This window comes from Lampetra fluviatilis, chromosome 3, assembly GCF_964198595.1.
Source record: "Lampetra fluviatilis chromosome 3, kcLamFluv1.1, whole genome shotgun sequence".
NCBI classification, from domain to species: domain Eukaryota; kingdom Metazoa; phylum Chordata; class Hyperoartia; order Petromyzontiformes; family Petromyzontidae; genus Lampetra; species Lampetra fluviatilis.
Window position 1 is genome coordinate 6,744,394 of NC_136277.1, and position 14,843 is coordinate 6,759,236.

The following is a 14,843-nucleotide window of genomic DNA, read 5'->3' on the forward strand; positions in this document are numbered from 1 at the left end:
TGTGCGACAATGCCTGAGTGCATTGCTTGACATTTCTCTCCATGCTGCAAACTGGTAACCATTATTTATCAGCTATACGGGGAACAAAGACCCCCCTGTATAACTTTTAACATATTGCTGGGGCAAATGCTGTTAGAGAGCACCCATGAAGGCTGGCACAGCACACGACGGGGTGAGTAGCCAGCACCACGCCCAACCGCCTTTGTCTCCCCTATGCTGATGGTTACCCACTGCATCAGGTACTCATTAAAGGCTGATTCGACAAAGGGGAGGCCCAGGACCGGTTCAGATACTCGTCACAGATGGTCGTGAACGGGAATCAAACATATGTCGCCAGTTTAGAAGCACAGTGCACTAACCACTACACCACTGATCGCCACTACGCTAGACATAGATACCCAGGAACACCCACACACTCGCACATAAAGACACAGACACTGAGCTACACTTGGACACTACAAAGACACAAAGCAGTACAACAAGCAGGTTCGGGAACCTGTCTTGTTTAGCGTAATCTTACAGAGTGCTAGTACGCTTGTATACAGAAGTGATGAAGCAAGTAAAACAACACCGGCTAGCCTGCACCAAACCGTAGCAGCAGCCAGCAGTGCTAAGAGAATGAAAACATGAGATGCTCAATGCAGTTCCTGAAGAAGCTCTCAGCATGTGGATTCAAATGTCGGACATCACTCTGAACATGCGGTGCAAACCAAAAAAACATCACACAGCCATGCAGCACATCAGCAAAAAACTAAACAGTTGTAAAAACCCCATAATTAACAATATAACATAACATTGGCAATTCCAGTTCCTGCCATCATATTCAACGATTTTATTATCATTAATGTTCTTGGCACAATATATAATCTGAACTGTCATGGTATGGCTGCATCATTAATCTGGTTCAGGAGGCATCCAGCTTGGTTTACAGTCCATGCGAAAAAGCATTCTTGAACTCCAAATATTGATCACTACTCTACAAAGCACACATTTGGACAAAATCAGGAAACTGCTGTGGAGCATCCAGTTCCTATATCGCTGCAATTTATAGACGTATATGTAAAGCCGTCAGGTTGATGATCCAGCACTCACTAATTCACTTAGGTCACTTTCTCACCAGTGGTCAGTCGTCTCTTTATCACTCTTCTATCACTACGACCTTGATAACTGTGCCCAAAAACTTGGCTGATTGAGTGTCCTCAAGTTGATGACTTGGTCTATCACACATACCGCATTTAACCACCATACTGTACGTCAAACACTTCTCTCTCTCTCTGCTTCTTCCTTACTCTGCATCACTTTGGAATTCACTTCCATCGTCGAGTTCGCACAAACTCAATTCCATCATAATCCCCTCGTTGCGAACTCACTGCACAGAGACCACTTTTAAAATACAGTAACTGCATCTTACAACTTCTGGCAAAAAAAACATTCTAGCCTTTACATTTTCCCGTTCACATAACTGTTTAATAAAGCTTTGTGTTAATAAAAAAACATCTAACTAAACTGAAACAAGTCCAGCGACTTATATCTCCCACGAATATAAGAGAGCTCACCTTTCTCCGAATACCAGCCGTGATGGAGATCATGGTTAAACTCTCCACCAGTCCAGCAGTGGGATTGAGAATGTTCTCCAGAGCCACTTTGCCTTTGTATGAAGGCCTGTTTATAAGTTCCGTCAGGAGGGCAATGGCACCTACACAGATCAGAGATGATGCTGTTAAATGCCAAATAAACACGACTTATTTAATGCGCACACACACGAATAAAACAATGGTAGATTTTGAAATGCAAGAACTATGCAACCACATGAAAAACAATGCATCGCATTGGAATAAGCCGTTTAAAAAGGTGTTGCTATTTTATTTAATGCCATTTTAAAACAGTTATTCGTAGTTTTGTTGGACAACTTTTTATTTCTGCATTATTACTTATTCTGTGACAAGAGGTTATTTTGCGGAGAGCTGTGGCAGTTAGGTTGTCATGAGCGGAGCAGACCATGTCTTTAAATAAACAGCGTTTATTTACAGTGAGCTAAGTCAAAGCAAAAACAGCGTAGCATCTGTAATTATTTACACGCGTTTCCGATTTCCATATTAATCCAAAACATCTTATAATCAAGCCTAGGTACCAAATTTCCGATTATCCTGGAAAAGTCTTAAGATTAATCCGCAAATGTGACGTCACAGGGATTTACTTTTACTCAATCGTCTTGATTATACGTAACATTACTTTTGCTTGGTAATGAAACTGTAGAAATGTGTACAGCTACATTATTGTTTCACAGAATGATTTTTTTTAAATTAACAATTCAAAAGGCACTGTCTGCGCATGCGTGGACACACGGCCGGGGTGATCAGTGGTGTGACGTCAGCGCGACGCACGAAACGATATCCACGCAGAGATGCAGGCTGACGTCATCACGCAGACGCGCACGATGACGTCAGCAAGTAGACGTGCACCGCGACGTCATCGTACAGACTCGTACGATGATGTCATCACGCGCACGATAACGTCCCCACCGATGCCTGTGGTCGCACTCGCGTTGCGTGATTTGCTCTAAGCGCGATGACATCATCGCGTCCTCTTTCAGTCCCACAGGGTGACTTTCTGCGTCCAAATCATAGGTGTGGCTTAAGGGATGATGACGCGACGCGTAGACGTCGGGTTAAATTATAAATCAATGGGAAACCATCTTCCGGACAATTATCCCAATAAAATGAAGGTCACTCTCACGCAAGATTTTGCCGCCCTTGGTTTGTGTTGGACCCTCAACTTTAGAAATATTTTTCGAGAATACAATCCGAGTGTTATTGGCAGGGCCTTCCATCTTCCAGAAGATGAGTTCCCGATTCACCTGTATAGGACCAGCGTATTCTGGAAGACTATTCGAGACTAGATGTCCACGTTTTATTGGTCGAATCTTCCATCTTCGGGGAGGCTTTATTGTCCAAAGTTCAACAATTTTTGGGAATGTCCTTGCCGCGGAGCATTTTTTGCTTTCAGTCATTTTATGCTCCGCCATACCGTTGGGAGATACAGAGCGTGACGGACAGATACGTGAATATTTTATACATCGTAAATTAATGTTATTAAAATTACATTTAGCGCATGTATTAAATGTATCACGAATGTATTAAAACAGTCCGAAATATGGCCAACCCCCCCCCCCAAATCCGAAATTTTAAATCCAAAACGTAATCTAATCAATAAGTCGTAGCACTGCCCGTGTATTTGAGTGGGATTCACGGCCAGGGTGGAGGGTGGGGGGAGGCGTGACGCCATCGCGAAGCGCGAACCCGGCGCAACGCTGTGGGATGCGGGTGACGTCATCACGCAGATGTGCACGGTGACATCACTACCGCGCACTTGCCTGCCCGTGCACCGGCCAGCCAGCAAAACTTTTCTCTAATAGAGTATGATACGATACCTGGGGGATATTACAGATGATAATCTGTGCAGACATTCCATAAGTTATTGCTGAAGATGTTAGAGTAGATAAACTGATGACAGATCTCAGACGAAATTGAAGACAACCTAATATATTATCACTTAACATAACCTCAGACGATATTGCCAAAGATTAGCTGAGAAGCTTTACAAGATAACTCAGAACATACAGAACACAAGTGAACTCTGTAACCACGCTAGCTATACTCAACGCAACTGTGTACTAGCAACATTAACTTCACTGAACACTATGTTACACTGGAGAGGAAACTTCAACACATTCGTCAATAACAGTGCCATAAAAAGGAATGTTTTGGCCAATCGTCTTTATTCATTGAACATAAATCTATGCAGGGTCATTGCCTGAAACATCACCTATTGTATACTTTTCTATTTTAGGCAGTGTTATTTAATGCGTTTAAGTGTTTAATGGTTCCCGTGCACCACTACCAACGCAGGAGCATCACCAAACAATGGTGGTTAAGTTACACTCTAGGTTCACAAAAAGATCCGTATCATACACCACGGATGTCTATTACTGCATACCGCGAGCTCAATAGCAGAGCTGCACGCTATCTGTCCACACGACTTCACTCTGCGCTCTTCACCCTGGACTAACCCAACAGCTCAAGTTATATCAACAGGGTCCCTGGCTCCATGCTGGAACCTGCCAGAGGCTTCTATCCAATCCTTACCCTGTTGCTGCCCCTGGTTTGAGCACGGCTCCGCAGGTGCTGAGTCGTGCTGTGAGTCACTAATCAAACCGGCGTGCAGTCTTCTAACAAACCAATCACGGACCTCCAAAATGCTGCAAGACCGCACTACAATGAAACATAAACTAAAATGTTCCGCGTGACCTTAAGTAACACAATGTGAAGGAATGCAGAAAATTAAACAGATCCCTGCATGACCTTGGGCATGAGCGAGCAACAATGGCAAGCGTTTCTCAAAGGCTTACACAGTAAACACATTCACAATCTCCCCTTCACTTTCAATATATTTACCTGTCATCATTACTATCATTATTAGCATATTCATGACCATCATCATCCTTGTCATCACCATGTATTTACACATACTGTACCATACAGAATATTCTAGGGCGCTTCTCTCAAGTCAAGGCATCAAGTTATATAAATTACACAGCACCACTTTGTGGTCCCCTTATCTTAGGGCACCATCAAATATATTTGAGCAAATGTAACGACTGCCAGCAGTAGCGAAACAAACGGGAACAACTGTGGACCAGTTTTATCCTTATTAGGGCTAATCAGCATGTTATAATCACCAATTTTCACGGTTGCGAAGTCTACCTACAATTGTCTCCGTTTCACTGCTACCAGTTGGTCAGATTTGCGCAAATGCATCCTCAGGGAAAACAGCGACAATGCTGCCGATGATGGACAAGGCAGCAATCTGACCCAGTGCCCGGGACCCTCCCACGATCCAGGGGCTGCCACGGGCACAGCCAACAAGCGCCGACTGCAGTGGCGACGCGGCACCGGTGTGGTGCCTCCCAGGCAGGCTGCAGATGCGAGTTCCCGCTGACGTACAGACAGCTGTATACTGTGCAGGAATCTGCTGGGTTACCCTGTGCGTTACAGATGATGTCCAGGTCCTGCTCAGTGGAGATCCTGGCCAGCGTTTCCAGAGCGCACAGCTTGCAGGGTGCGTCGGGCACGTCCAGGTAGCAGGCCATCACGTCCGCCGCCCGCTCCTGAAGGAAGCACGGCTTCAGCTCCGGTACCACGCTCAGGTTGTACAGGGTTGTGATGGCAAACCTCAGCGTGTTTTTTGATTCCTGGAAATGCAATTATATACATTAAAACATGTATACAGATAAATTTCGATTTAAAGCTTTCGTGACTGCAGGGATTCATCTTCTTGGTTCTTTCGGTAAAGTCACGTAGAAGGGAAGTAATAAAATAATAAAAATAAAACATAATAAAACAATTCTCACGACGTTTCGGCCACAACGCAAGCAGCCATCCTCAGGCGAAGAATGAAACACCCCAAGCTTGGAGCGTATATTTAAGCTGGGTTAGAGGGGGGGGAGGTGGGAAGAAGAGCGCCTAAACAAAATAATTTGCATATCAAGAGGAATTCAGCATATGGAAAATGCGTAGGAGGTGGGCGGGGGGGGTTCCAAATCAATACTATGCCCGTGCATTATGCAGGATTAGCAGCATCAAAGGGGGGGGGGGAAGTGGGGGAGCATTAACAAAGGAAAGGAATGTTAATAGTATGTAGCTGTAGTTACTAAACAACCACGTAAAAAACTACAGTATAAACTGCATGACAAACTAAAGTATAAACTACATAGCATCATCAGTAAACTTACTATACTCTACAATAAGCTGAGTTACTAACAGTAAGTAATACATGAAAAATTCTACGTTGTAAAAAATTATATAATATGCTTCCATCTAAACTTTATTCTCTTACATCACACGCGTCTATACCGTACTATATACTTCCATAGGCAAAACCAACATTAAATTACATACTGTATTGCTATAAACCACCCTATACCTTATACATTTTTAATATAACACTATGTATTATTCTACCCACCCTAATGTGTATCAAAATGGTTTATTACGTCCTTCCAGTGATTGCTAAGCCAGAATCCATCTTCTCGGTTAAAATTGTCTCTGTGTTTGTAAATGTGGATCGCCTCATGTACGAATCTCTCATGATAGCCAGATGGCTTGCAGAGAACCTCTGTCTTGGAGAAGTCAATGTCATGTGAGCCCACTGAGTTGTAACAGTGATCTGCCACGGCTGAGGTGTTTGTCCTACAGTGTTTCAGGTCAGCTTTATGTTCACGGATGCGGTCCGAGACATGTCGTTTGGTTTCCCCAATGTAACTGCTACCACAGAGGCAACTTAGTTTGTAGACACCAGGGTACTGTATGTCTGGAACCACATCTTTTACAGACGGTACCAGATCACGGATTTTATGTACTGTGTTGAATCGGACCTGGATCTTGTCCCATTGTCTCTACTATCAACTCCCCGACTTACAAACTGGCTCGTTTTTTGTCCGAAATCCTACGGCCTTTCACTGGAAAAACCACCTCTGCAGTACTAAACTCTACTGACCTGGTATCAACAATCAAGGGGATTGCCCTGTCCCCAGACGACCTGCTTGTCAGTTTTGATGTGGTTTCCTTGTTCACCAAGGTGCCTGTGCCTGACACCATCGCAATCATTGAAGACTTGGTTCATCAAGGACTGAATGCTGGGGTACCCCCCCTGGTGAGACACTGCTTAACCAATACATACTTCACCTGGAATGGAACCTTCTACAAGCAAATTGAGGGCACCCCAATGGGCTCCCCCTTATCTCCGGTTGTAGCCAACATCTTCATGGAGAAATTTGAGACGGACGCCATCCAGACTGCCACTCTACGCCCGACCTTATGGAAGAGGTACGTAGACGACACTTTTGTCATCTGGCCACATGGCCGGCCTGCTCTAGACCAATTTCTCGACCATATCAATTCCATACACCCAGCCATCAGATTCACCATGGAAGTCGAAAATGATGGCAAGCTACCCTTTTTGGATGTCCTAATCAAAAGGAGACCTGATGGTTCAATGAGCCACTCTGTCTACAGGAAAGCCACCCACACGGATGCTTATCTAAAACCGGATTCCCACCACCATCCATCCCAGAAGAATTCCCTCATCAAGACTCTATATCATAGAGCCCAATGCATCTCCGACCATGAACACATTTCCAGTGAACTCAAACACGTACGCCAAGCTCTTAAGGCTAATGGTTACTCCGACTACACAATCCGCAAAGCCATCACTCCAACCACCAAGAAGGATCCTGTTGAGGAGCCTTTCAAGACCATCACCTTACCCTACATTGCTGGGGTCACAAAAAAGATCTCCAAAATCCTGATTAAACACAAGATCCAGGTCCGATTCAACACAGTACATAAAATCCGTGATCTGGTACCGTCTGTAAAAGATGTGGTTCCAGACATACAGTACCCTGGTGTCTACAAACTAAGTTGCCTCTGTGGTAGCAGTTACATTGGGGAAACCAAACGACATGTCTCGGACCGCATCCGTGAACATAAAGCTGACCTGAAACACTGTAGGACAAACACCTCAGCCGTGGCAGATCACTGTTACAACTCAGTGGGCTCACATGACATTGACTTCTCCAAGACAGAGGTTCTCTGCAAGCCATCTGGCTATCATGAGAGATTCGTACATGAGGCGATCCACATTTACAAACACAGAGACAATTTTAACCGAGAAGATGGATTCTGGCTTAGCAATCACTGGAAGGACGTAATAAACCATTTTGATACACATTAGGGTGGGTAGAATAATACATAGTGTTATATTAAAAATGTATAAGGTATAGGGTGGTTTATAGCAATACAGTATGTAATTTAATGTTGGTTTTGCCTATGGAAGTATATAGTACGGTATAGACGCGTGTGATGTAAGAGAATAAAGTTTAGATGGAAGCATATTATATAATTTTTTACAACGTAGAATTTTTCATGTATTACTTACTGTTAGTAACTCAGCTTATTGTAGAGTATAGTAAGTTTACTGATGATGCTATGTAGTTTATACTTTAGTTTGTCATGCAGTTTATACTGTAGTTTTTTACGTGGTTGTTTAGTAACTACAGCTACATACTATTAACATTCCTTTCCTTTGTTAATGCTCCCCCACTTCCCCCCCCCCCTTTGATGCTGCTAATCCTGCATAATGCACGGGCATAGTATTGATTTGGAACCCCCCCCGCCCACCTCCTACGCATTTTCCATATGCTGAATTCCTCTTGATATGCAAATTATTTTGTTTAGGCGCTCTTCTTCCCACCTCCCCCCCCTCTAACCCAGCTTAAATATACGCTCCAAGCTTGGGGTGTTTCATTCTTCGCCTGAGGATGGCTGCTTGCGTTGTGGCCGAAACGTCGTGAGAATTGTTTTATTATGTTTTATTTTTATTATTTTATTACTTCCCTTCTACGTGACTTTACCGAAAGAACCAAGAAGATGAATCCCTGCAGTCACGAAAGCTTTAAATCGAAATTTAACCGCCTCTACGGGGAGGGTTTCCACATAACTTTGAGATCCTTCAACAAGCTCCGGGACAAGAAGGCTCAGCTAATCGAGTCTCTCACCTTTCTGAAGAGATGCCGCGACTCTAAGGTAATACCGAACGCATTTACACTAACATCTGCTGCTGTAACTTCTTCTAATGCGAAACGAATTCTGTCTAGAACTAGCTTAGCTCTTATCTCAGAGAAAATCAGACTTACGCGCACCGAACTAGATCAGTTAGACAAGACACTCTACAAATCACACTTATCCTTGAGTGCAACAATGTCCACATCGGATTGGGAACATGTGGAAAAAATGACTGCCTCTTCAGCTGCCGCTATGTCGACTAAATGTAAGGACAACTTGATTTCCAAATTCAACCGCCTCTCAAACAAGAAACCGGACCCACACATTGAAAAGCTAGATGTTAACAAAGTCGTAATTAATCGCAGTAACAGTCCTATTTCTGAAGGTTTGAAATCCGTTTTAGCTAAAGGACTAAACTTTGCAGTCACACCTAGACACATACCAGTTAATGATATAATTGCTCGAGTAGATGTAGCTCTCAAGGGCTTGAGTCACATCGCTGCAGACGTAGCAAGATCGGAAATCTCTGTAACCCTCAAAAACGCTAAGATGCCAGCTAGCAACATCAGCAAAGATGAGCGTTTTGAATTAGCTCAATTAAAAAAGAGGGATGACATTGTCATCCTCTCAGCCGACAAAGGCAATGCCACTGTCATCATGGACAAAATAGAATACAACAACAAAATTCAAGAACTACTCACCGATGGCAGCTATACAAAAATAAAAAGAGACCCCACCAACAGCCTCGTCTCCAAAACCAACAACATAATTTCTGCTTCAACCGCATTAATTGATCAGACCAAACAGTTCTCGTTGAAACCTTCTGCAGCCAGGCCACCAAGATTGTACGGCTTGCCAAAGATACATAAAGAAGATACACCTCTTCGTCCCATTGTCTCTACTATCAACTCCCCGACTTACAAACTGGCTCGTTTTTTGTCCGAAATCCTACGGCCTTTCACTGGAAAAACCACCTCTGCAGTACTAAACTCTACTGACCTGGTATCAACAATCAAGGGGATTGCCCTGTCCCCAGACGACCTGCTTGTCAGTTTTGATGTGGTTTCCTTGTTCACCAAGGTGCCTGTGCCTGACACCATCGCAATCATTGAAGACTTGGTTCATCAAGGACTGAATGCTGGGGTACCCCCCCTGGTGAGACACTGCTTAACCAATACATACTTCACCTGGAATGGAACCTTCTACAAGCAAATTGAGGGCACCCCAATGGGCTCCCCCTTATCTCCGGTTGTAGCCAACATCTTCATGGAGAAATTTGAGACGGACGCCATCCAGACTGCCACTCTACGCCCGACCTTATGGAAGAGGTACGTAGACGACACTTTTGTCATCTGGCCACATGGCCGGCCTGCTCTAGACCAATTTCTCGACCATATCAATTCCATACACCCAGCCATCAGATTCACCATGGAAGTCGAAAATGATGGCAAGCTACCCTTTTTGGATGTCCTAATCAAAAGGAGACCTGATGGTTCAATGAGCCACTCTGTCTACAGGAAAGCCACCCACACGGATGCTTATCTAAAACCGGATTCCCACCACCATCCATCCCAGAAGAATTCCCTCATCAAGACTCTATATCATAGAGCCCAATGCATCTCCGACCATGAACACATTTCCAGTGAACTCAAACACGTACGCCAAGCTCTTAAGGCTAATGGTTACTCCGACTACACAATCCGCAAAGCCATCACTCCAACCACCAAGAAGGATCCTGTTGAGGAGCCTTTCAAGACCATCACCTTACCCTACATTGCTGGGGTCACAAAAAAGATCTCCAAAATCCTGATTAAACACAAGATCCAGGTCCGATTCAACACAGTACATAAAATCCGTGATCTGGTACCGTCTGTAAAAGATGTGGTTCCAGACATACAGTACCCTGGTGTCTACAAACTAAGTTGCCTCTGTGGTAGCAGTTACATTGGGGAAACCAAACGACATGTCTCGGACCGCATCCGTGAACATAAAGCTGACCTGAAACACTGTAGGACAAACACCTCAGCCGTGGCAGATCACTGTTACAACTCAGTGGGCTCACATGACATTGACTTCTCCAAGACAGAGGTTCTCTGCAAGCCATCTGGCTATCATGAGAGATTCGTACATGAGGCGATCCACATTTACAAACACAGAGACAATTTTAACCGAGAAGATGGATTCTGGCTTAGCAATCACTGGAAGGACGTAATAAACCATTTTGATACACATTAGGGTGGGTAGAATAATACATAGTGTTATATTAAAAATGTATAAGGTATAGGGTGGTTTATAGCAATACAGTATGTAATTTAATGTTGGTTTTGCCTATGGAAGTATATAGTACGGTATAGACGCGTGTGATGTAAGAGAATAAAGTTTAGATGGAAGCATATTATATAATTTTTTACAACGTAGAATTTTTCATGTATTACTTACTGTTAGTAACTCAGCTTATTGTAGAGTATAGTAAGTTTACTGATGATGCTATGTAGTTTATACTTTAGTTTGTCATGCAGTTTATACTGTAGTTTTTTACGTGGTTGTTTAGTAACTACAGCTACATACTATTAACATTCCTTTCCTTTGTTAATGCTCCCCCACTTCCCCCCCCCCCCTTTGATGCTGCTAATCCTGCATAATGCACGGGCATAGTATTGATTTGGAACCCCCCCCGCCCACCTCCTACGCATTTTCCATATGCTGAATTCCTCTTGATATGCAAATTATTTTGTTTAGGCGCTCTTCTTCCCACCTCCCCCCCCTCTAACCCAGCTTAAATATACGCTCCAAGCTTGGGGTGTTTCATTCTTCGCCTGAGGATGGCTGCTTGCGTTGTGGCCGAAACGTCGTGAGAATTGTTTTATTATGTTTTATTTTTATTATTTTATTACTTCCCTTCTACGTGACTTTACCGAAAGAACCAAGAAGATGTATACAGATAGTCCCTGAGTTACGATGGTCCGACTTACGATATTTCGATCTTACGATGGCGTTCACGTATGAGTACAGTACAATATGATACGTTACAATACGTTCAATGCATGTATGATACGTAGCTTTAGCGATTTCATTTTAGGGTTACCAAGATATGATACGTTCAATGCATGTTAAAAGTTTTTATAACAGATAGGATGTTTCCTGAAAATTTTTTCTATTAAATTGCAGTTCATATAGGTAGGCTAAAAATTTACCTTGATTTTTTACTTTACATTTTACTATGCAATACAGTATTGTAATTAATAAATACATACAGTATATAGTTTATACAGTACGGTACTGTAAATCGCTCTGTTTTGGTAAATTATCACCATTCTTTAAGACTCCTGGGTAGGCTAGGCCATCTTCGACTTACAATATTTTCGACTTACGATGGGGTCGTCGTAACGCATCTCCATCGTAAGTAGAGGACTACCTGTATTTGAGTAAATACAGCGCTTAGCATGTCACGCTGTATATGTGGCATCACTTTGTTGTTGCTATCCACGTAAAAATAATTTACACTTCTATAGTGCCTTTCACAAAGAGGTCACAAGGCGATGTACTAGACACACGTGCACACAGGCACAACGCACACCAACCAGAACCAACCCCAAAACAAATAATTCCCTTAAAAATAACATCTTAAGAAGTGATTTGAATAAAGCGAGGGGGTGGGAGACAGTGGAGCGAACGTTCATTGGAAGTGAATTCCACAACCTGGGGCCCACACAAGGAAGGGTCCGGTCACCCAAGGCGTCAATAACAACGATGTCATCGCTGACCCATCACAAGCACCGCCGGGCTTCCACTACCGCAAACAGCGTGGTGCACGCCAAACAGAATCATCTCAAGGTGGCTGCAGCCCAGTCTGTGACGGCGCAAGCGTTACAAACAATGCAACAACTCATCAATTAATGCACCTCTCGCTCATTCGGAGGAGGTAGAGAAGCCATCCACAACCTCACACAGAGGCCCTGGACTGGCCAAGGAACTGTGACGTAAACCTGACAACTTGCTGCTCCCCCCCAACGAGTCGGCTTTTCTGCAGCAAACCAAACAACAGACGAAGAGAAACTCGTCTTGTTCACGTCCCTGTGACCCTCAACCCCATGAGCGAGGGCCACGAGTGGAGCCCCGAGGCTGATGCTGCTGCTGCCCCTCCACCGTCGATGCCGCACCGCGACCCCTCCCCCACATTCCGTCTCCACGTCCACTCACTGTCACTCACTCACTGTCACTCACTCACTGTCACTCACTAACTGTCACTCACTGTCACTCACTCACTGTCACTCACTGTCACTCACTGTCACTCACTCACTGTCACTCACTGTCACTCACTCACTGTCACTCACTCACTGTCACTCACTCACTGTCACTCACTGTCACTCACTCACTGTCACTCACTCACTGTCAGTCACTGTCACTCACTGTCACTCACTCACTGTCACTCACTGTCACTCACTCACTGTCACTAACTCACTGTCACTAACTCACTGTCACTCACTGTCACTCACTCGCTGTCACTCACTGTCACTCACTGTCCCTCACTCACTGTCACTCACTGTCACTCACTCGCTGTCACTCACTGTCACTCACTCACTGTCACTCACTGTCACTCACTCGCTGTCACACACTCACTGTCACTCACTGTCACTCACTCGCTGTCACTCACTGTCACTCACTCACTGTCACTCACTGTCACTCACTCACTGTCACTCACTGTCACTCACTGTCACTCACTCACTGTCACTCACTGTCACTCACTGTCACTCACTCACTGTCACTCACTGTCACTCACTCACTGTCACTCACTGTCATTCACTCGCTGTCACTCACTGTCACTCACTGTCACTCACTCACTGTCACTCACTGTCACTCACTCACTGTCACTCACTCGCTGTCACTCACTGTCACTCACTCACTGTCACTCACTGTCACTCACTCGCTGTCACACACTCACTGTCACTCACTGTCACTCACTCACTGTCACTCACTGTCACTCACTCACTGTCACTCACTCACTGTCACTCACTCACTGTCACTCACTGTCACTCACTCACTGTCACTCACTCACTGTCAGTCACTGTCACTCACTGTCACTCACTCACTGTCACTCACTGTCACTCACTCACTGTCACTAACTCACTGTCACTAACTCACTGTCACTCACTGTCACTCACTCGCTGTCACTCACTGTCACTCACTGTCCCTCACTCACTGTCACTCACTGTCACTCACTCGCTGTCACTCACTGTCACTCACTCACTGTCACTCACTGTCACTCACTCGCTGTCACACACTCACTGTCACTCACTGTCACTCACTCGCTGTCACTCACTGTCACTCACTCACTGTCACTCACTGTCACTCACTCACTGTCACTCACTGTCACTCACTGTCACTCACTCACTGTCACTCACTGTCACTCACTGTCACTCACTCACTGTCACTCACTGTCACTCACTCACTGTCACTCACTGTCATTCACTCGCTGTCACTCACTGTCACTCACTGTCACTCACTCACTGTCACTCACTGTCACTCACTCACTGTCACTCACTCGCTGTCACTCACTGTCACTCACTCACTGTCACTCACTGTCACTCACTCGCTGTCACACACTCACTGTCACTCACTGTCACTCACTCACTGTCACTCACTGTCACTCACTCACTGTCACTCACTGTCACTCACTCACTGTCACTCACTGTCACTCACTCACTGTCACTCACTCGCTGTCACTCACTCACTGTCACTCGCTGTCACACACTCACTGTCACTCACTCACTGTCACTCACTGTCACTCACTCACTGTCACTCACTGTCACTCACTCGCTGTCACTCACTGTCACTCACTGTCACTCACTCGCTGTCACTCACTGTCACTCACTCACTGTCACTCACTGTCACTCACTCACTGTCACTCACTGTCACTCACTCACTGTCACTCACTGTCACTCACTGTCACTCACTCACTGTCACTCACTGTCACTCACTGTCATTCACTCGCTGTCACTCACTGTCACTCATTGTCACTCACTCACTGTCACTCACTGTCACTCACTCACTGTCACTCACTCGCTGTCACTCACTGTCACTCACTCACTGTCACTCACTCGCTGTCACACACTCACTGTCACTCACTGTCACTCACTCACTGTCACTCACTGTCACTCACTCACTGTCACTCACTGTCACTCACTCACTGTCACTCACTCGCTGTCACTCACTCACTGTCAC

General features: G+C 44.8%; 1 protein-coding gene across 1 annotated transcript in view; it reads right to left on the bottom strand.

The window, feature by feature from the left end:
• LOC144948080 (uncharacterized) overlaps window positions 1-14,843 on the bottom strand; it is a 114,287-nt gene that overhangs the window by 84,400 nt on the left and 15,044 nt on the right. Inside the window, exons 2-3 of the mRNA XM_078877511.1 lie at window positions 5,041-5,251; window positions 1,557-1,696 (exon numbers count right to left, since the gene is read on the bottom strand). Coding sequence (XP_078733637.1) covers window positions 1,557-1,696; window positions 5,041-5,251 — 351 coding nt within the window. The remainder of the gene's footprint in view (window positions 1-1,556; window positions 1,697-5,040; window positions 5,252-14,843) is intronic.